This window comes from Manis javanica, chromosome 8 (assembly GCF_040802235.1).
Source record: "Manis javanica isolate MJ-LG chromosome 8, MJ_LKY, whole genome shotgun sequence".
Taxonomy (NCBI): domain Eukaryota; kingdom Metazoa; phylum Chordata; class Mammalia; order Pholidota; family Manidae; genus Manis; species Manis javanica.
In genome coordinates this window covers 53524393-53547288 of record NC_133163.1, presented here as the reverse complement: position 1 = coordinate 53547288, position 22896 = coordinate 53524393, and the positions used below count along the sequence as shown (strand labels likewise).

Genomic DNA, 22896 nt, shown 5'->3' with positions numbered 1-22896 from the left:
AACTCTTACTCTTAATTTTTGTACTTGTTCAGCCAGTAATAAAGAGTTGTTGAACTGTCAACATCAATAAACAGTTCATGTACTTATACTTGAATAGGATTGCTTTAAACATCAAGTAGAGATGTCAAATAAACAATTAAATATATAAGTCCTGAGTTTGTTGGTTCAAGAGTTTATGGAAATATATATTTGGGAATCATCATCACACAGATGAGACTGAATGAAATTACCAAGTGATTGAATGGGTATAGAGAAGGTGTCCAAATCCAAGCCCTGGAGCACTTCATTGTTATGAGAGAGAGCAGTGATTATGATTCTCTGCAGAATCAGAGCAGGAAGAAAGACCAGGAGAGTGTGGTATTCTGGGGCCAAATGAGGAGGAAGTGATTAAATGTATAAATGCTGCCTGTAGGTCATATAAGATAATTGGGAGTTGATCATTAGATTGAGAGATGAGAAGACAATGACCTTGAAAAGAACAGTGTCAGTGCAATGGTGGAGACCAGCCTGATTGAAGTGGTTTCAAGAAAGCAGAAGAGGAGTTACAGATAGCAAATATACAAGTCTTTCAAGATTTTTTGCTGTAAAGAAGAGCAGAGATAGAAGTGGCTTTTGTTTGTTTGATGTTAGGGGATATTTTGATTGTGTGTTGATAGGAATGATCATGAATGAGAGAAAAACTGAAGATACAGCAGAGAGGAGAATTGCTAATATGATCTTTGAGTAGAAGAGGGAAAGGGATAAGATCCACAAGGGTTGACCTTAGTTAAGAACATGGATAGTTATCCAAACAACAGGAAAAAATGTGGATGGTATAGGCACAGGTACAGGTGCGTGGGTACATGTGGCAGTGATACCTTGTGGGAGGTCCTTTGTGATTTGCTCAGTTTTTGTCACGTCATTAGCTGAGAGGGAGAATGGGGAAGAATTGTTGGAAGTTTGATGACCAAAGGGAGAGAGTAGGAAATAGTTTTCTGGAAGAATGGGGAGAGTAAATGGATTAGAGAAATTTGAAATGATTTTCAGATAGTACTAACGGCCAACTCAAGGTGAGCGATTATGAATTAAATGTGAAACCAGTCAGCATTGTTGGTGTTTTCCTCCAGCCTCATTCAGTTGTGTGAGCACAGGCTCAGACTGTGTGAAAAGTGGGATATAACCTGTGTTGGAGTTTTGTCAGAGGACTATGGAATGAGAGGAGTGAGGGAGTGGAATTTGAGTTAAGGTAAAGGGTAGGCAATGAAAAAATGGTCAGATTATTGTGTTATAAATCCTGTAAGAAGTTATTTAAGTAATCATGTATTCTTTTATTTGACTAAGTAAATAACTTCTGGTTCTTATTTACTTTTCAAGCTCCAGGCAAATTAATGTTATTCCTAGACAACTAAGTAACAGTTTATACATGTTAACTAAAATGTAAGTTGTTTGACATCCTTTATTAATCTATGAACTACTTATATTAAAGACATTTATATATATATATGTCTACTGTGGTCTGGGCAAGAAGGACATCTGGTTTATTAAGTTACCTACAGGTAACATTAGGTCCATCTTTCCTTTGTTTAATGTCATTATAGATTCTAATGAGAAATGGAGTATTCTTAATTTTTAATCATAATCGTTATTTCTTTCTGTATTCTTGAGTTTATTGAAAGAAGAGCTCTTTGACTAGTGCTACTGGAAAGGTTTATAAGAGAACTTAACAAAATAAGTTCATAGTTTTTATCCTGCTTTTAAAGTTTTTATTAATAGAACTAGTTTAAGGATTAAGATAATAGGTTTTTGGATTCAGAGACCTAAGTTGAAATGTTGATATATATGGAGGAACTGAAGCTCAGAGCAGTTTGAGAATTGAGTTTATAAGGCTTAAGGAAATTTTTCAGATGTTTCATTTACTTTTTCATGAACTCATTCTCATGCTACTATAATCTCATTAAACTAATCAGAGAGAAATCCTGGTGTAGGGTGGAAAAATAATTTTCCTTCTACCCTTCTGAGTTCTTAGCTAAGACCCCTGAAATAAAAGACAGCTTAACAAGAGAAAAACAAGTTTATTAACATATATTCCTCGGGTATAATTGGGAGATACCCAGGGAAAAGAAGAGTATCTTCTCCAGGTGGCTTAGAGTTCAGATTTAAATACCATCTTTACAGGGAAAGGGTGGAGGAAATAGGCTTCTTAGGGGAGAGTAATTGATTTTTAGGAAAGATGAATGGTCCCTCAGAAGATATGTTAGTTTGTGATGAAGTTTGTCTGAGTGTGGTGCCAACTTCTAGTCTCCTCTCCTATGATAAGAGTCAGTCTTTCCTAGTTGATAAAATTCCCTGGGGCAGAGGTTATGACAGTTGAGCTCCTTTTGGACAATATGCTTTTAGACTGATGAGAGTTCAGGAAAACCTTTCCCTGCATTTGCTGTTTTTCAAGCGCCTACAGCTCAAAAAGATCAATATACAAAAGCAGCACATTTCTGGACAGCATGTCCTAAACTCCTATGGTCATATTTTGGGTGGCATATTCTGTGACCCTTCACTGGAATGGTACTATAAAAGGTAAAATATGAATTCTTGGAGTAATAAAACTTATTTTAGATACATCTAACAATAAATTTAGGTCTACGATGTGTTAAGTAGCAGTAATTGCTCTGGACCATTTACCTGCCCTATGCCACTTTCAGTGATACTGAAAATATCTGGGGTTCTGCATTTATGTGTAAATTCTTAGCAAACCCTTTTGGCCATCACAGGCAGTATTAAAGTAAAGGAATTAGGAATGTTCTTTGCATTTTACCGTAATCTCTATTGGTTTATATTGCCATTTTGTCACTTCTTTTTCTATTTTAGTATCCTGGATGCTCATTTTTAAATCTGATTTCATCATTTTGGGGCAGGTGGAAAAACTATGCTTTGATCTATAATTCTCTTATATTTGTATCTTTACTTTAAAATCATTTTTATTTTAGGTAATGAAACAGTTTCGTAGTGGTGGTTATAATACATTGGTTTCTACTTGTGTTGGTGAAGAAGGTTTGGATATAGGAGAAGTTGATCTTATAATATGTTTTGATGCCCAGAAGAGTCCAATTCGTCTTATACAACGAATGGGTAGAACTGGCCGAAGGCGTCAGGGCAGAATTGTTGTTATCCTTGCTGAAGGGCGAGAAGAACGTGTAAGTAGATTCGTAGAAACATGATTTAATAATTGAAATTTGAGAAGTACAGTTTACAGGCAAATATCAACCTATTAATGTTCAAAGTCCAAACAAGGTATAGGTAATTCTGGCTGATGTTTTTTTTTCCTCTTTGTATTGTATTCTGACTATTCTTTTCTCATAATTAGGAAAATATTTGACCCAATTCCGTTTTCTTAATTTTATCCATGTAAAGAAACATTTTTTGTACTTCACTGTAAATATAGAGACATCTAGATTTAAAAATCAATATGTAAAAGATGGCGGCATGAGAGGTGAGACAGAGGTTTCCTCCTAAAACCTCATATGATATGAAAATATAATTAGTACAACTAATCGTGAAAGAGCAACAGGAAACAGGACTGTGCCAGACTTCATACACCTGGAGAAAAGAGCAGACCTCACAGAACAGGTTAATGTACCAAAACTATGGCCCGGCAGGACCCAAGCCCTTCACCCATCCCAGCTCACCAGCGCGAGGAAGAGAAACGAGCAGGGAGCAAGTGGAGGACTGGGACTGCTGAATACCTAACTCCAGAGATATGCTCTGGGAACACAAACCTACATTTCATGGTGCTTGCATGATACTCTCGTGATTAGGGGATTGGAAAGCTAAGACAGGCAGAATTCCTGGAGAGACTGAGATTCCAGCCACTGGTGGAAAAGAGGGATCCATACCTAGCTACTCTGGGACAGTGGAGACAGGCATAGCAGCCGGGAAGCAGGAAACAGCTCTTTCTTCCCTCCAGGCACCAATACTGCTCCCCTGTGACCCCCGACATTGCTTCAGGGACTGAGCAGCTCCAGAGAGTAGAGCTTCTGGGCACTAGAGGGTGCCATATACAAATATGAAATGCCAAAGGAACCTGGTTCAGAGTAAGATTATTAATACACCTCCTGAGAAAGATTTAAATGACATCGACCTCATGAGTCTTCCTGAAAGGGAGTTCAAAATAAAAATCATTAACATGCTCATGGAGGCACAGAAAGATATTCAAGAACTCAGGAATGAATTCAGGTTGGAGATCCAATCATTGAAGAGCACAATGGAGGGTATTAAAAGCAGATTAGATACAGAGGAGGGCACAATAAATGATATAGAAACTAGAGAAGAGGTATACAAAGAAGCTGAGGCACAGAGAGAAAAAAGGATCTCTAAGAATGAAAGAATATTGAGAGAACTGTGTGACCAATCCAAATGAAACAGTATTCGCATTACAGGGGGACCAGAAGAAGAAGAGAGAGAAAAAGGGAAAGTGTCTTTGAGGAGGTAATTGCTGAAAACTTCCCCAATCTGGGGAAGGAGATAGTCTCTCAGACCATGGAGGTGCACAGATCTCCCAACACAAGGGACCCAAGGAGGACAACACAAAGATATAATAATTAAAATGGCAAAGGTCAAAGATAAGGACAGACTACTAAAAGCAGCCAGAGAGAGAAATAAGATCACATATAAAGGAGAACCTATCAGGCTATCATCAGACTTCTCAACAGAAACCTTACAGGCCAGAAGGGAGTGGCATGATGTATTTAATACAATGAAGCAGAAGGACCTGGAACCAAAATTACTTTGTCCAGAAAGATTATCATTTAAATTTGAAGGAGGGACTAAACAATTTCCAGATAAGCAAAAGCTGAGAGAATTTACCTCCCACAAACAATCTTTATAGTGCATTTTGGAGGGACTGCTATAGATGGAAGTGTTCCAAAGGTTTTAATAGCTGTCACCAGAGGATATAAAACTCAGTAAAGAAAGTAGAACAGCTAATTACTAAGCAAATGAAAAATTAAATTAATTATCCCCAAAGTCAATGAAGCGATAGAAAGAGTACAGAATATGATACCTAATATATAAACAATGGAGGATGAAGAAAAGGAGGAGAAAAAAAGAGAATCTTTAGATTGTATTTGTAATAGTATATTAAGTGAGTTAATTTAGACTCTTAGATAGTAAGGAAGTTAACCTTGGACATTTGGTAACCATGAATTTAAAGCCTGCAATGGTAATAAGGACATACCTATTGATAATCACCCTAAATGTAAATGGACTTAATTCATCAATCAAAAGACATAGGGTGTCAGAATGGATAAAAAACAAGACCCATCTATATGCTGCCTACAAGAGACTTACTTTAAACCGAAAGACATACATGGACAAAAAGTGAAGTGATGGAAAAAGGTATTCATGCAACTAATAGGGAGAAAAAAGCAAGAGTAGCAGTACTTGTATCAGACAAAATAGACTTCAAAACAAAGACAGTCACAAGACACAATGAAGGACACTACATAATGATAAAGGGGTCAATCCAACAAGAAGATATAACCATTATAAATATCTATGTGCCCAACACAGGAGCACCTACATATGTGACACAAATTCTAACAGAACTAAAAGGGGAAATAGAATGCAGTGCATTCATTCTAGGAGACTTCAACACTCCACTCACTCTGAAGGACAGATCAACCAGACAGAAAATAACTAAGGACACAGAGACACTGAACAACACATGAGAACACATGGACCCAATAGACATCTACAGAACTCTACACCCAAAAACAGCAGAATACACATTCTTCTAAAGTGCACATGGAACATTTTCAAGAATAGATCATATACTAGGCCACAAAAAGAGCCTCCATAAATTCAGAAAGACTGAAATTCTACCGACCAGTTTCTCAGACCACAAAGGTATGAAACTAGAAATAAATTACGCAAAGAAAATGAAAAATCCTGCAAACACATGGAGGCTTCACAACATGCTCCTAAATAACCAATGGATCAATGACCAAATAAAAACAGAGATCAAGCGATATTTGGAGACAAATGCCAACAATAATTCAAACCACAAAACCTGTGGGATGCAGCGAAGGCTGTCCTGAGAGGAAAGTATATTGCAATACACACCTACCTTAGGAAAGAAGAATAATTCCATATGAGCAGTCTAAACTCACAATTAACAAAAGTAGAAAAAGAAGAACAAATGAGGCCCAAAGTCAGTAGAAGGAGGGTCATAATAAAGATTAGAGCAGAAATAAATAGAATTGAGAAGAATAAAACAATAGAAAGAATCAATGAAAGCAAGACCTGGTTCTTTGAGAAATTAAACAAATAGTTAAACCCATAGCCAGACTTATCAACAGAAAAAGAGATTCTATTCACATAAACAGAATTAGAAATGAGTAAGGAAAAATCACTATGGACACCACTGAAATACAAAGAGTTATTAGAGAATACTATGAAAAATTATATACCAACAAACTGGATAACCTAGAAGAAATGGACAACTTTCTAGAAAAAAACAATTTTTCAAGGCTGACCCAGAAAGAAAAAGAAAATCTTAACAGACCAATTACCAGCAATGAAATTGAATTGGTAATCAAAAACCTACCAAAGAACAAAACTCCTGGTCCAGATAGCTTCACTGCTGAATTTTATCAAACATTTAGTGAAGATTTAATACCCATCATCCTTAAACTTTTCCAAAGAGTAGAAGAGGGAATACTCCCAAACTCATTCTATGAGCCCAGCAACACTCTAATACCACAACCAAGCAAAGACACCACAAGAAAAGAAAATTACAGACCAATATCCCTGATGAACCTAGATGCAAAAATACTCAGCAAAATATTAGCAAACTGAATTCAAAAATACATCAAAAAGATTATTCATCATGATCAAGTAGGATTTATTCCAGGAATGCAATTATGGTACAACATTTGAAAATCCATCAACATCATCCACCACATCAACAGAAAGGACAAAAACCACATGATCATCTCCATAGACGCTGAGAAAGCATTTGACAAAATTCAACATCCATTCATGATAAAACTCTCAACAAAATGGGTATAGAGGGCAAGTACCGCAACATAATAAAGGCCATATATGACAAACCCACAGCCAACATCATACTTAACAGCGAGAAGCTGAAAGCTTTTCCTTTAAGATCAGGAACAAGACAAGGATGCCCACTTTCCCCACTTCTATTCAACATAGTACTGGAGGTCTTAGCCATGGCAATCAGACAACACAAAGAAATAAAAGGCATCCTGATTGTCAAGGAAGAAGTCAACGTGTCTCTCTTTGCAGATGACATGATATTGTACATAAAAAAACACTTAAGACTCCAATACAAAACTACTAGAAGTAATATCTGAATTCAGAGTTTCAGGATACAAAATCAGTATGCAGAAATCTGTGGCATTCCTATACATTAGTAATGAACTAGCAGAGAGAGAAATCAGGAAAACAATTCCATTCACAATTGCATCAAAAAGAATGAAATACCTAGAAATAAACTTAACCAAGGAAGTGAAAGACCTATACTCTGAAAACTATGAACACCCGTGAGAGAAATTAAAGAAGATACCAATAAATGGAAACAAATTCTGTGCTCATGGATAGGAAGAATTAATATTGTCAAAATGGCCATCCTGCCTAAAGCAATCTACAGATTCAATGCAATTCCTATCAAAATACCAACAGCATTTTTCAATGAACTAGAGAAAATCATTCTAAAATTCATATGGAACTACAAAAGACCCTGAATAGCCAAAGCAATCCTGAGAGGGAAGAATAAAGCTGGGGGGACTATGCTTGCCAATTTCAAGCTCTACTGCAAAGCACAGTAATCAAGACAATTTGGTACTGGCACAAGAACAGATCCATAGACCAATGGAACAGCCTAGAGAGCCCTGATATAAACACAACCATATATGGTCAATTAATATATGATGAAGGAGTCATGGCCATACAATGGGGAAATGACAGCCTCTTCATTTTCTTCAATCCCTGGACAGCTACATGCAAGAGAATGAAACTGGGTTATTGTTTAACCTCATACACAAAAGTAAACTTTAAATGGATCAAAGACCTGAGTGTATGTCATGAAACCATAAAACTCTTAGATGACAGCATAGGCAAAAATCTCCTGAATACAAGCATGTGCAACTTCTTCCTGAACACATCTCCTCAAGCAAGGGAAACAAAAGCCAAAATTAACTCATGGGACTACATCAATCTAAAAAAGTTTCTGTTCGGCAAAGGACACCATCAACAGAACAAAAAGGCATCCTGCCATATGGGAGAATATATTTGTAAATAACATATCCGACAAGAGGTTAACATCCAAAATATATAAAGAACTTACTTGCATCCACACCCAAAAAGCAAATAACCCAATTCAAAAATGGGCAGAGGGTATGAAGAGACAGTTCACCAAAGAAGAAATTCAGATGGTCAATAGACATATGAAAAGATGCTCTACATCACTAATCATTAGGGAAATGCAAATTAAAACCACAATGAGCTATCACCTCACACCAGTAAGGATGGCCAGCATAGAAAAGACTAAGAACAACAAATGCTGGTGAGGATGCAGAGAAAGGGGAACCCTCCTACACTGCTGGTGGAAATGTAAGCTAGTTCAACCATTGTGGAAAGGAATATGGAGGTTCCTCAAAAAACTAAAAATAGAAATACCGTTTGACCTGGGAATCCTACAATCCTACTCCTTGGAATTTACCCAAAGAATACAAGTTCTCCATGTGAAAAAGACATATGCACCTCTATGTTTATTGCTGCACTTTTTACAATAGCCAAGATATGGAAGCCACCTAAGTGTCCATCAGTAGATGAATAAATAAAGAAGAGGTGGTACATATACACAATGGAATACTATTCAGCCATAGGAGAGAAACATCCTACCATTTGCGACAACATGGGTGGAGCAGGAGGATATTATGTTCAGTGAAATAAGCCAGGTTGGAGAAAGACAAATGCCAAATGATTTCCCTCATTTGTGGAGTATAACAGTGAAGCAAAAGTGAAGGAACGAAATAGCAGCCGACTCAGAGACTCCAAGAAGGAACTAGTGATTACCAAAGGGAGGGGTGTGGGAGGGCAGGTCAGGAGGAAGGGAGAATGGGATTGAGGGGTATTATGTTTAGTACACATGGTGTGGGGTATCACAGGGAGAACAGTGTTGCACAGAGAAGGGAAATAGTGAATCTGTTGCATGTTACTGCACTGATGCACAAGTGACTGCATTGGGGTATGGATGGGGACTTGATAATATGGGTAAATGTAGTAACCACATTGTTTTTTTCATGTGAAACCTTCATAAGAGTGTATATCAGTAATACCTTAATAAAAATAAATAAATATGTACTGTTTTGTTTTACTGTTTTCCTGTGCTTCTAAGACTGTTTTTTATGTTTAGTTTTTTTTTTTTAAACTACAGTGAGCTGTTTTTTAAACAGGCAGCTGTTTAAACAGTTGCCTGAATCAATTAATCAACAACTAACCAATAAGAATATGCACCAGAGCTAGTATGTGGCCTGAAAAGCCTAAAATATTTACTTCGTGGAAAATATTTACCTTTATGGAAAACTTTGCTGATGCCTTTTCTAAGTTATAACAAGACTCGAATTATATTCATACTTTGCTACAAACTTGGGTGATAAACCTTTCTAAATATGATGTTGTACATAGTATTATTTTTTGTATTAACTAACTTTTGTACCTCAATAGGACTATTTCTGTGGCCAAATACATAGTTTCACATTAAAGACTTTCATTAATAGTTTAAAAAAATTGATTTAGACTATTTTATATACCCTTTAAAAATCGTCATGAAAAGTGAATTCTTTTTCCCCAGTACTTTTCATGTGATTATAGCATATCCTTATGTAACATCCAGTTTATCTATGAAATGATCCCTTACACGAAATGTCTGGCAGCTTGTAAAAGTCTGTATTATCAGTGAGTGGAACTGGGGTCTAATGAATTGTATTACCTTGGGCAAATCACTCTAACTTCTCTATTCATCTGTTAGTTTTCTTATTTGTAAGTTAGGCATAATGGCCCACATTTAATGAGCACCTAGTATGTTATGTGATGGGCAATGTTGCTAAATGCTTCAGATGCATTATCTTAATCCTGTCAACAACCCTTTGAGGGGAGTAATACATTTCTTGCATACAGTAAATAAAGCTGAAGTGTAGAGAGATGAATTAACAAGCCGAAATAAGTGGATAGTTTTTTTAACCAATTTATGTTTATACATAAATATCAGCCTTATTCAAAAGCAGCAAGATACTAAATAAAAGATGGATTTCCATTGTGCAATGTAGGTAGGCTTTTATAATAATACTAGATTTTGAAATGATTTTTATCAAGAGTTAATTGAAGTGGCTTAAGTTCAAGACAACAGTTGCTGAAGTATTTAAGTGGACCAGAGTTTAATTTGCTGTTTAGAATAAACTCACACTAACATAATACTTCCTTGTATGGCTAAGTGATTATTATACAAATCACACAATTTGGGATTTATTTGTTTTTGCAGATTTATAATCAAAGTCAGTCCAACAAAAGAAATATTTATAAAGCTATTTCAGGTAACAAGCAGGTCCTTCATTTTTACCAAGGCAGTCCACGAATGGTTCCTGATGGAATCAATCCTGCATTACATAAAATGTTCATCACACATGGTGTCTATAAACCAGAGAAGCCTTCTCGGAACTTGAAGCGTAAGTCATCTATCTTTTCCTATAGAAGTGGTAAATAAAAATTTTTCATTTGAATCATGCATTTTTTTCTTTTTTTTCTGTTGTTAGGTAACGGGTCATATATTGATACATTTCGTCTTTAAGAAACTCAATGCGCATTATTCGATGTTATGAGTGTTCTCTTTGGAGAGGATCAGAGATTATTCATGTGGCAAAGGGAAAGAGACACTGGCAGTACAGTGATAGAAACTCAGGGTTGGGAAAATTAAAAATATCGCACCACCCCAGTGTCCTCTTTACAAAATGTAGAAAAGAAAACAATTTTATTATTGAATAAACATTAAAGCAGATTACAATGTTCATTTTATGCAATCCACTAAGATAATACAAAGACAAGAAATTCTACCTATGTACTCCCACAAGCAGTTTCAATTCTTTGCTTACATTTTATCAAGATTAACAGTAACTTGTCCTCTTATAAGAGGACAGCACCATTTGTTATCCCCAATACACGTGGTACTCAAGGTAACTGTTTAATGTGTTAGCTAGTTGCCTTTATCCAAATAAGTAATAAAACTTCTTTTATCTATGTGACAACAGATAGTGACAGCTCAGAAAAAGGTGCTTAGGCTCAACTTTCCTGGTGGCAGTGAGATTGGGATACTACCTTCCTTGATGTTACAGCTCTTAAACCTTGAAGAAAAATATTTCTGGTTGAAAAGTTGGCTACAGTCTTCCTCAGATTTTAGAGATTTGCATACATATCAAAAAGTTAAAGCCTTTATAATCATTAGGTGTCTCTGGAATTGCTCTGAGAAAGGGAAGGGGGATGGTTTCTTTCCCTTTTAGAAAAGGAAAAAATTCTCTTTTTTTCTTTAAAATTTTATTCTTACACCAGATAGTGGCAAAGTTAGACCAAGTTATTGGTGATTCTGAGTCAGTGACAAACAAATACTTTGGTGTCAGGGAGCACAGTTAGTAAAGAGTGTGCTGTACCTTAAGAAATGAAGATATTTTGATGATACCCAGAAAATATCTTGAAATATTAGCACTATGAAAATGAGAAACTAAAATGTTTTTCTTTTGAATTTTAATTAATCTTTAAAAGAGGGCCTTTAAAGAATCATAAAATCATGTAGTTATAGTTAAAGATTTGGAAGGAACGAACCTTGGGGGTCATCTGCTCCAGTTACCTGACATGGTAGGAACAGTTTCTGCAGCATTCTTGTTAAATGCATACCAATCTCAACCTAACTATCATTGTTGATGGAAATTGCATTCCTTTGTAAAGCTTAATTCCCTATATTGAAGACCTATATAAAAGAGGGTTCTTCCTTATGTTGAAAATCTGTGTACCTTTTTCTTGTTGATTTACTTTTGTCTTTAGATAAAAAGAATTATTTTGATCCTTGGTTTACCTATTATGTAAGTTCTTTGTATATTGGAAGACAGTACCTCTCAGGTTTGTTCAACTGTTCCACTGGTTTTCACACCATGAAATTTCAAGGTCCTCTTCTTTCTAGACATCTGCTTTGGACTCACTTAAAATTTGTTTATGTTCTTTCCCTTAACTCAGATCCATTAATCAGTGTTTTTTGGATATGTCTATTAAACCTAATAACAAATCCACTTAACAGGAATATACCTGTCGTTTTATTAGACTTGACCATAATTTTGCCAAAATTTCTTGAGTTTATTAAACTAATAATAGCATCAAAACTTGATTAAGTTGGCATAAATCACTTATAGTGATCATTCTATTTTTATAAATGTTAATTAACCATGTTTAATAATTTTTTCTAAAATGTTACTAGGGATGGGTAACAACTTTCTTCAGTAAAATTCTAGAGTCTGTCCTTTTCTAAAAACTGAGATACTAGTGTAACTCATGTTCATTTTTGTGTACTTTTTTCTTCCAGTCTCCCTGAGTTTTCAGGTGTCAGTGATTGATCTTGTCAAGACTGTGCATGTAAATGTAATTTCTTTATATTAATATATAATTCATTGGGTTTCAGAGGCCTGAATTTATTTAAAGCGACTAAGGCAGTGGAATGAATACCATCCTATTTCAAAAGTCTTAGAGCCTCAGATTGTTAGATTTGAAAGGGACCGGAGAGATCATTTAGTACAAACCCCTTATTTTACAAAACTTCTTATTCAGTATTTGGGGATATAAGAAGTTTCCTGATTGCTAATTTGGTACTCTTTTTGATTTTTTTCTGCCCTTGTCTGTTTTGGACCAGAGTTCCTGCTTTATGTTGTTTATCCTCTTCAGTTTGGTGATTATTTTCCTGTAATTTATAGAGATTATGGAATTGAAAATGGTTTAATTTACTATACATTGTTTAAAAAGTATATTATAATGTCATTTTTTAAAGCAGTAGTTTTTCTCCGCCTCTTTTCATACCACCCCCAGCACCAATTAAGACATAAACTAAAAACCCTTTTAGTCTTCCTGTCTTCCTGCCACCCCCAGCCAAGGTTCAGATAACCTTTCCAATAATGTTATGATAAAATCATGATACTAGTTTTCACTTGTAAGTTACCTGTTTAGTGTCAGGTCTTAGACAACAGTATGGAGAGTCTAAAAGAAAGTAGGACTGAAAGCCTAGCTATTTGGCTCTGGTTTGTTAATGAAGTCATTACCGAAGATTTAATGGTAAACAGAAGGGTGCAGTAGTCCTTTCAAAGGGGTTGATAGAAGTTGAGGAGGTATACAGAAGCAAGAAGTGATACCCAGGACTATATGAAGAATATTAGTTTTAAGAAATAGAATCAATGGTTTAGCAGAGATGAGCTGACATAAAAGGTAGAGAGTTTGAGTTGATATTGTGTATTTTGTGTTTGCCTAGCAAATTTTTTAAACCTTTTTTCAATTATTTTTTAACTTATAGGAATGAGGCAAAGTAATTCAATGAAAGATTGGTTCTTATCAGAAGAAGAATTTAAATTATGGAACAGACTTTATCGATTAAAAGACAGTGATGAAATTAAGGAAATAACATTGCCTCAAGTTCAGTTTTTATCTTTACAGAATGAGGAAAACAGACCAGTAAGTTGAACATGTTTTCACGTGCTTTTAATAGTGATTATGCAATAGCTTTGGGAGTAGAATGTTCATGATCTGAATGTCAACTTAATCTAAAAAATTGAAAGTGTCAGCAGTTTAAAAAGAATATTAAAGTCTAAGTTTGTAAAACTCCTAATTTTCTTATATGCTTTATTGTATACATACTTTTAAGAGTGTATATTTACCTTTAAGTTTTGCCTTTCCTTCATTACTATCATAGGAACATTTCTATCTAGGCATAATTTACATGACTATTATATTACTCTGCAAAATACCATAGTTTGACAATTTCCCTGTTATATTTTGGAATTATTTATAACACAATATTAATATAAAATAATGCTATCATGAGTGTCTTTGCACAAACTAATTTTTATGTTTTGTTTAGAAGTTATAGTAAAACTTAAAATTGGATGCTATTATTGATATTGTGTATTATGAACAAATTTTTGGTGAACATAAGGGAAGTCAGAATTGATGAAACGTATATATGTGTCCAGAGAGTTGGAAACCAACCTTAAGAAAGATCCTTTTAGAAGATTTATAGGGCTTGAAATATATGACTATTCAGAATTTGAATTTTATTTACTAACAGAGAAAGTAAGGAATGGCAGCAGGCATGAAGAATTGGGTTCACTATCCGTGTCTTTCGTATGAGAGATTATGAGTGCTTCCTTCTTAGACTGTGGGATATAAATCTAGCAAAATACTACTTTTTAAGCCACATGTTTTCTTAAATATTTGCTCTTAACATGGAGCTATATAAACAGGGTTATGGTGAAATAGTAATTCATATAGCAGTTATTTTAAAAATGTACTTAAAAAGGCATTTTTGTAATGTATGAAATTGTTTTCTTTTTTCCTCCTGAGATTTGAGTTGAAAGTACCTAAATAAATTCAAATTATTTATGTTAGGCTGATCATCTGTATCGTGTTCTTTTCTTTTTTAATCTGTGAGATCTGAGTATGTGTTTATCATTTTTATTACTTTTAAAATCACTAATGAAGACTCAAGAACCAACCATTGGAATTCGTCAACTCTCTCTCTCTGAATGGAGAGTGTGGCAGGATCATCCTTTTCCTACGTTTCAAGTTGACCATTCAGATCGATGTTACCATTTTATAAGTATCATGCAGATGATAGAAGGAATGAGACATGAAGAGGTAGGTTTTATTGTAACTTTCTCTTGCTAGTCAGATGGTGAAATTCAAATACTTAATCTTTTCTTTTTAATTTGAAGTCATTATTTTAAGAAATGGGTTTTTAATATAAATAGTTATAGCTAGAATATTTCTTTTTTCAATATAGCTTCTTGTGGTCTCAATAAGGAACCAGTTTTCTGCCTTAGGAGAAGTAGACTTAATTAGAAGAATATCATCTGTAAATATTGATAGACCAAAGTGAAATTTTAATATACTTAGTGATTTATATAAACTATTTGTAAAGCTAATTTAGAATTCTTATTAGATTGGGATTTATTGAAATATTCCCTGTCGTATAGGTAGGGCATTTGTATGTCACTTGTGTCTTGGTGGTAGTTTAGAGAATTAGTGATTCCTTGAGCAGTTTGATTATTCTTCCTTGAGAGAATCAGAATAATGAACTTCTTATGAGTGTGGAATCCCAAATGCCTGGGTTAGAATTATTCCATTTCTATCTCTTACTAATCATGTATCTGTAAGTTACTTAACGTCTTGGTGCCTCAGTTTCATCTGTAAAATGGGATAATGACAATACCTTCTTCAAGAGTTGGTGTGTGGATTAAATGGCTTAATACATGTAAGGCACTTAGAATAGTAACTGGCACCATTGTAAGTACTCAATAGATTACAGTTGCTATTTTCATTATTAGCTATTGTTCATAAATGTAAATAAATTAGTTAATTGTGGATCCCAACAAAATCTGTGCCATCAGGTTAATACATATTTATTTAGTGCCTTCTATATGCCATGCTCAGTTCCAGGCCCTGCGGCTCTATCAGTGAAGAAGCCATAAAATATTCTGTCCACAGGCAGCATATATACTAGCAGGAGGCAGACATTTCTGTATTAAATATTGTATTTATTCAAAAAGTAGAGAGTTAACTGCTAAGTCCCTGAGTAGTAGAGGAACCCTGGCTAAAGTAGCAGTCATGGGGGAGAGGAAAGGATGAGTCAGGATTGGTGGGGACTATAGTTTTAGATTTAGAGATAAGTTAGACTGAGAAATTCAATGTAAGAGTTTTTGGTTAGATTTGTCAAATATAGTATATTCTGGCCTATAGCCTTGTAGACATACAGGTACTTTTATTTCAGTACTTTCATTTTATAAAAGCTGGTCTTAGTTTACCTTCATCAAGAGAGTTAATTTGTTAATTTAACAGTTGTATGTATTTTTCATTTATATATGTTAATTTCTTAAGTATCTACTTTTAGGAAGTTAGAATAAATTGTTCAGCTAAGTGTTAGAAGTGAAAAAACTTAGTGATTATAATCTTATGTATTCATTAAATTTGTTTTTTCTATAAATAGTTACCATTGGTCTTCCATGGATTAAGTACTGGGGATACAAAAATATTAACTGATTAAAGATAATTTATGATCATTTTATAGTAATGTCATATGTAATTTTGATTTATCAATAGTTTTTAGGGTATAAAAGAATCACTTAAATGTATTATTTAGAAAGTATTTTAACATAGAGTCAAACTCATCTCATAGACTTAGCTTTTTTGTTCTGTTTTCCTATGACTATCTTATTTTCCTTCTTTATAGGGAGAATGCAGCTATGAATTGGAAATGAGATCTTATTTACAAATGGAAGATGTTATCTCAAGACTTAGTGCTCCCAGGAACGAATATAATCCTCTTGCCAATGACATCTTTACTAGTAATAAGAAATCTTCATTTACAAAGAAAACAAATAAAGGCAGTTTATTTTCATTGACAGAATCTGATGAACAATATGCTGAAGTTTTTAAACAAACCCATATCAAACCTACTAAAATTGTTTCTCTAAAGAAAAAGGCTTTTAAAGAACAGAAAAAAAATCAGCCTAAAAAAGAAAATAGTGATGTTGTTATGAATTCTTTAGATTCTGATGGCAATTCTGTTAAAAATATGCTCCACGTGGACCTACTAGATGAGAAAAGGACATCAGATTCGGGGGAAACTGCTGCTGTGTGTGCTGTCAAGAGGAGTGTCAGTCAGCCATGTACATTGTTAATGGGATGTCAGGTTACAAATAAATCCAGTTCATCTGCTGGAAGTTTTTTAGATTCTGGTTATAATAGTTTCAGTGATGAGAAATATGTGTCAACAAGCTTATTTCTTCCATTTGAGGAAGAGTTTTATAAAGCTACAGAATATGAACAATTTTATAATTGTCATTCATTAACAAAAGACGTACTAGCTAATGTAGAGAGATTTTTGTCTCATTCTCCTCCACCACTCAGTGGACTCTCAAATCTAGAATATGAAATTGCTCAGTGTTCTGCACTTGAGAATTTGCTTTGCTTACCCTACAAACAGTGTTTACAAAATGATAAATCCACTTCCTTTGTGTCAAATTCAGATGTAAATTCTCAACAGAATTTAGAATTCAATTCACTTAAATTTATTAATCATCCTGAAAAAAATTGCCATTATAGTGCAACTAATGATAATAAGATTTCTGAAGAGTCAGGCTTCTGTGACTATGATAGTAAACTACATAAAGATAATAAAAATGAAAATTTAGTATCCAATAATCATATTCAGATAAACATAGGCCCTCCAGAATATTTTGTTGAAGAAAAAAATCAGGATGTTGACAACAATGGCCTCCCAATATTGCTCACTGACCAGAATGAGAGTTTACTGCTATTTGAAGATGTTAATACAGAGTTTAGTGATGTGGGCCTTTCTCCCTTGAACAGTAAATGCAAATCTGTATGTGTGTCAGACAAAACTTCTGTAAGTGAAATGGCACTGGCCTCTCAGTTCTTAATTTCTGATGGACTTTTGTTAGACAATTTTATACCCCAAGATCGAAGTATCTGTAATACTAATAGTTCGAAATCTCATGAAGATTTGAAAGGTGTATGTGCAGGAAAACCGAAGAGTGATGAGCATGTTTTTGACTGCTCTAAGGATTTATTTTCTGTTACCTTTGATTTAGGATTTTGTAGTCCAGATTCTGATGGTGAAATATTCGAACATGCATCAGATACAAATAAAAATACATTTTTAGATGATCTGTCTGGAAGGTGTTTAGATACTAAGGAGCTAAGTGATGCAAATTATGTTTCAAATCAAAGAGTAATACCAGTGGACCACATTGACAGTTCTAAGAGTAGAATCAGTACTATCCCATCAAGTGAAGATAAGCAGAGTCCAACTTTTTCACCTTTTCCACTGAGTGCAGCAGAAATTAAAGAATTTATGTCTCCTGGTTATTCTCAGTTTTCTTTGCCAGTAGGAAATAAAGTTATGAGTACACCACTTTCTGAATCACACACATTGAACTCATTTTCTAAGAAGAGAAAGGAAATGCCTAGGATGCCAGATTCTAATAAGAGCAAAGTAAATCTACAAAGTTTCAAAGAAACATTGAATTCAACTTTTGATGATTCAGGACTTTCTATAGAAAAGACTAAAAGCAGGGAACAAATCATTCTGCATCAATCCTGTCATTCTGTTGAAGGTAAGATTCCATCTTTATAAAACATAATTCCTTCTAGAATAATTGCTCTAGATAAACTGCTGTAATCTTTCAAGATTGTAATTTCTTAGTATTTGGTGTATTGAATTAGATAATTGATGTATTATGTATTTCTTAAGTTGATGCTTACCAACCTAAGATTTATTTATCTACCTATATATCCATGGGCAAGGTATTAAGCTAGACGCTGTGAAATATAGTAGTGTAAGATTTGGCCTTAGCCCACGATTGTAAATCACAAACAACTGTGTGACATATGCATTTGAAAAGATACCAGTAAAATGTGGAAATAAGTATGAAATAAATGGGATAGTGGATGTTTAGTAAGTTCAGAGATGACAAAATTTTGAATGGGGTTAGATTAGAAATACAGGTTTTAATGTAGACTTTCATTTTGGCTCCTCAGGAATATATATGATCTGAATATATAAAATATAATAGAATTTGGATGTTATACAAATCATGAAAACAAAGGGAAAGAAAGAAAGTGTAAGATTTTGGGAGGATTGTATAGAGGATTTACATGGCAATATAGTTAAGAAATAAGACTATTTGGAGGATTGAGAAAAGACCACAGAAGATCAGAGGACTCTCTGGATTCTGTGATCTAATTCTGCAGTTACAGAAAAACTAGAAAATATAGCGATAGATGTTGGGTATTGAAACAATTTAAGTCTATTTTAAATCCTATTATAGAACTCAATTCTAGTGTATGTACTAAGGCAGGCCATTTATGAATTTTATTCCTTAGGGCTGAGGAAAAGAATAGTTGTAGGATAAAATGAGTTTACACTGTAAATGTTTTTCTTACCATGGTATTCTCATTAGCATTAAGGGTACGATTTATGAATATTTTATTTGAGATAAAAGCTTCTTTAAAGTAAGTTCTGGAAATACTTTTAGTTTTCAAAAGCTCTTCTACATAGGTTCACATGTACTCTGACATGTATTTTTACTAAGTGTATGTTGCTTGTGAACTTTCATTATTTGCTTTAACACTTTTGTATTAAGTCTGTTAATCATTTTCCTATCTTTGTGCCAGATTTATATTAAAACCTTTTTTTCTAGCTTTATACTTAACTACTAACCATGGACAATATAATTATGATTACATATATATTGGGGAATTTTTTATTAGGGAATATGTAGTATTTCTTTTTCCACCTAATTGAAATAGAGGGTTTAAATCATTGCCATGTAAACAAAAATAGTTCATTAAAATGCCAATAAATTAGTTATAAGGAAAGCCTCCTGGAATGAATTGGTTACTATAGCTGAGCCCTACATTTAACTGTAGCTTCCTTAGAAGGTATTGAAAAAAGAAAAACTAGTTGGACTATACAGTACTCATCTGCAAAAAGAATTTATTCAAATTTATCTGTCTGGGTAGATGTTTTATTGGTGCAGATTGTGAGGAGAAATATACTGTGTGAGTTGATTAGTTATTTATTGCTGTGTAACAAATTATTCCTCCAACTTAGTGGTTTAAAATAAATTTTTTTCTCAGTTCCTGTAGTTCAGAAATTCAAGAGTCGCTTTACTGGGTGTTTTTGGCTTAGGATTTCTCATGATGTTATAGTTAAGTTTCATGTGGCTTTGCAGTCATCTGAATACTTGAATACATGGAGAATCTGCTTCATAGTGGCTCGTTCAAAAGGGGGTGTGATGGGAGGCACACAGGAATCTGTGGTCCCTAAAACTCAGCAGATTGTAAGTTCAATCTAGGAATAACTCACTGTGGTCCTTGGCTTTGTCCTCTGGTTGCTTGATCCATTTTTTTTCAAATTATTTTCTTAAAGTATTACTGATATACAGTCTTATATTGATTTCAAATGTACAACACAGTGGTTCAACAGTTACCCACATTATCAAATCTTGACCTCTTCCAGTGTTGTTACTGTTAGTAACATAGAAAGATGTTATAATATCATTGACTATATTCTCCATGCTGCATCACCATCCCTATGACCAACTTTATTGTGATTGCAAATTGTTGTGCCCCTTATCCCTCTCATCCTCCCCAAACCTGCCCCCACCCCTCCCCCTTGGTAATTACTAGTCATTTCTCAGTGTCTGTGAGTCTACTGCTGTTTTTGTTCCTCCTGCTTTGCTTTGTTTTTATATTCCACAACTAGCTTGATATATTTTTATAACAGGTAGCACCTGTGGAGCTTTCTCTGTCTGTTTCCTTTCAATAACAATTTGGGGATACAAAGACCTCTTCTCATTTTGCTCTGTCGCATTCAGTTGTATCTGGCTATGATTCTTCCCATATCATCCTCATAAATCTTTGTGGATCTCTTGTGAATCTTATTGGGTTTCATTCCATTAGATACTAGTGATGCCAACAGATCTTTTGGAGGTAAGTCCTCTACTCTGAGCTTCTGATGTGTCTGGAGATAGTTCCTTAATCTTCTCAGAAGGCCTATTGTTTGAAGGGATATATGAGAGACATCTTTAAAATATTTAGAGGGACTTTCATCTGCTGAGTGGTACTCAGAGGCATTATTTTTTTATCTTTCTGTGGTCTTAAAGCATTTACAGTTATACCCTCAGCTTCATGTGGACAATATTTCCCTGGCAGTCCTCCAGATTAAGTCTTTGCCTGCAGTATCTCTTAATTTAACATTGTTTACAAGCTGGAGAAGATGAGAATTTTCAAAACCAGGAAGTCTCAACTGTTTTATGTTTACTAGTCCTTTAGTTTATCACTTTCCTCTTGTATTTTACTTAACATCAAGAAGCATAGGTGATATGTGCAAAATTTTGTCTAGAGATCTCCTTGGCTACATCACCTTATTCATCAGGTGTATTTCCAACTTTGTTATTGCGGTGTTGCTAATCTTTCTGGCATTACCTAAAAGATTCTCTTTCTCCCAATTTCTAATAAAATTTCCCTACTTTTCCTTAACTCCTCAGCCATAGCCTCCTCAATGGCCACTAATCTTCCTATAAATTGTTCCTATAAACAATTCTTTTGAGGTTCTTCAAGCTTTCCTTAAAACTTTCCTCAAGTGTCCTTTCAGCTTCTACCCACTTTCTAGTTCCAGAGCTACTTCCATAGTTTAGGTTTTTGATATAGCAAGTCCCTATTTCCAGGTACCAAAATCTGCATTATTTATCTATTGCTGTATGATAAATAATTATCCCTAAGACTTAATGGCTTAAAAAAATCTATTATCTCATGGTTTCTGTGGATCAGGAGGTTGAGTGGCTTAGCTGAATGGTTCTGGCTCAAGATATTTTGTAAAGTTGCAGTGAAGATATTGGCCAGGGCTGGAGTTACCTGAAGGTTTGAATAAGCTTGGAGGATTACATTACTGTTGGTAGGAGGTCTTAGTTTCTTGCCATGTGGGCTTCTCCTTAAGGTTGCTTCTTATGTCCTTATAATATGAGCATCTGGCTTCCTTCAGAATGAGTGAAGAAAGAGAGAGAGCAATGATGAGACTGCAATGACTTTTCTGATCTAGACTCTGAAGTAACACACCTTTATGTCCATTATATTCTTTCATTAGAAGCAAGTGACTAAGTCTGGCCCACATTCAAGAGGAGGGGAATCAGGATCCACCTCTCGAAGGGAGGCGTGTCAAAGACTTCATGAACAGAGCTTAAAACAACACAGGGCTCTTATAGTTTTTGTAAAGACACCAATAGGTGTCTTCAATTTAAATTTTATGATAGTGCAGAAATAGTTTCGTTTAAGTACTTGAAAATTTGAAGCATTTAATTTCATACATGAGAGTTTGGTTTTAGCATTCTTTTCACCACCAAATGTGGTGTTCTAGTTACATTTTGGTGAATATCTTACAAACACACACACATATCTATATATCTGTACATTCATAAAAAAGAGTCTTCTCATATACTGTTTTGTAGCCTACATTTTAATGCTTAAACTCCTTCAACTAGAAAGAGAATAAAACACAAAGGACAAAAAGACTGTAGAGATGAATTGTAGAAACATTGACTAATAAAACTATATTTTGCACTCTTCTGGCCTCTTTTCAGTTAATTTGTAAAACAACCTGAGCCAAATGTATGTTTCATTAGCAAATGTTATCACCTCTTAATTTCCTCATTGGCCCTGTTTTATTTTTCTGTCTCTTCCCATGCTGATTTTTTTTGGCTAAACTTATGGAAACTATCTCTTTTGAGAGAGAATAAATGTTGAAATTGCCAGAAATATTTCTTATTGTACCCATCAATAAAATAGATAGTTGTGGTTGGATTAAACTTAAATCTGTTGACCAGATTCATTATGTTTTAATAAGTTACAGATGAACAACTAACAAGCAGTGAAAGTGAAGATGATGAGATTTTCCGAAGAAAAAGTAAAAAAACAAAAGGAAATGTTTTAAAATCCCCTGAGGTGAGTCATTCAGTAATCACAATAATGTGATCATATAAAGGCTTCTTGTTTTTTTCCCTTTAAATCTTTTTTCCTTTT

General features: G+C 34.4%; 1 protein-coding gene across 1 annotated transcript in view; it reads left to right on the top strand.

Moving 5' to 3' along the window:
• FANCM (FA complementation group M) overlaps positions 1 to 22896 on the top strand; it is an 81470-nt gene that overhangs the window by 43131 nt on the left and 15443 nt on the right. Inside the window, 6 exon segments of the mRNA XM_037016522.2 lie at positions 2961 to 3167; positions 10535 to 10718; positions 13592 to 13749; positions 14776 to 14931; positions 16523 to 18431; positions 22727 to 22818. Coding sequence (XP_036872417.2) covers positions 2961 to 3167; positions 10535 to 10718; positions 13592 to 13749; positions 14776 to 14931; positions 16523 to 18431; positions 22727 to 22818 — 2706 coding nt within the window.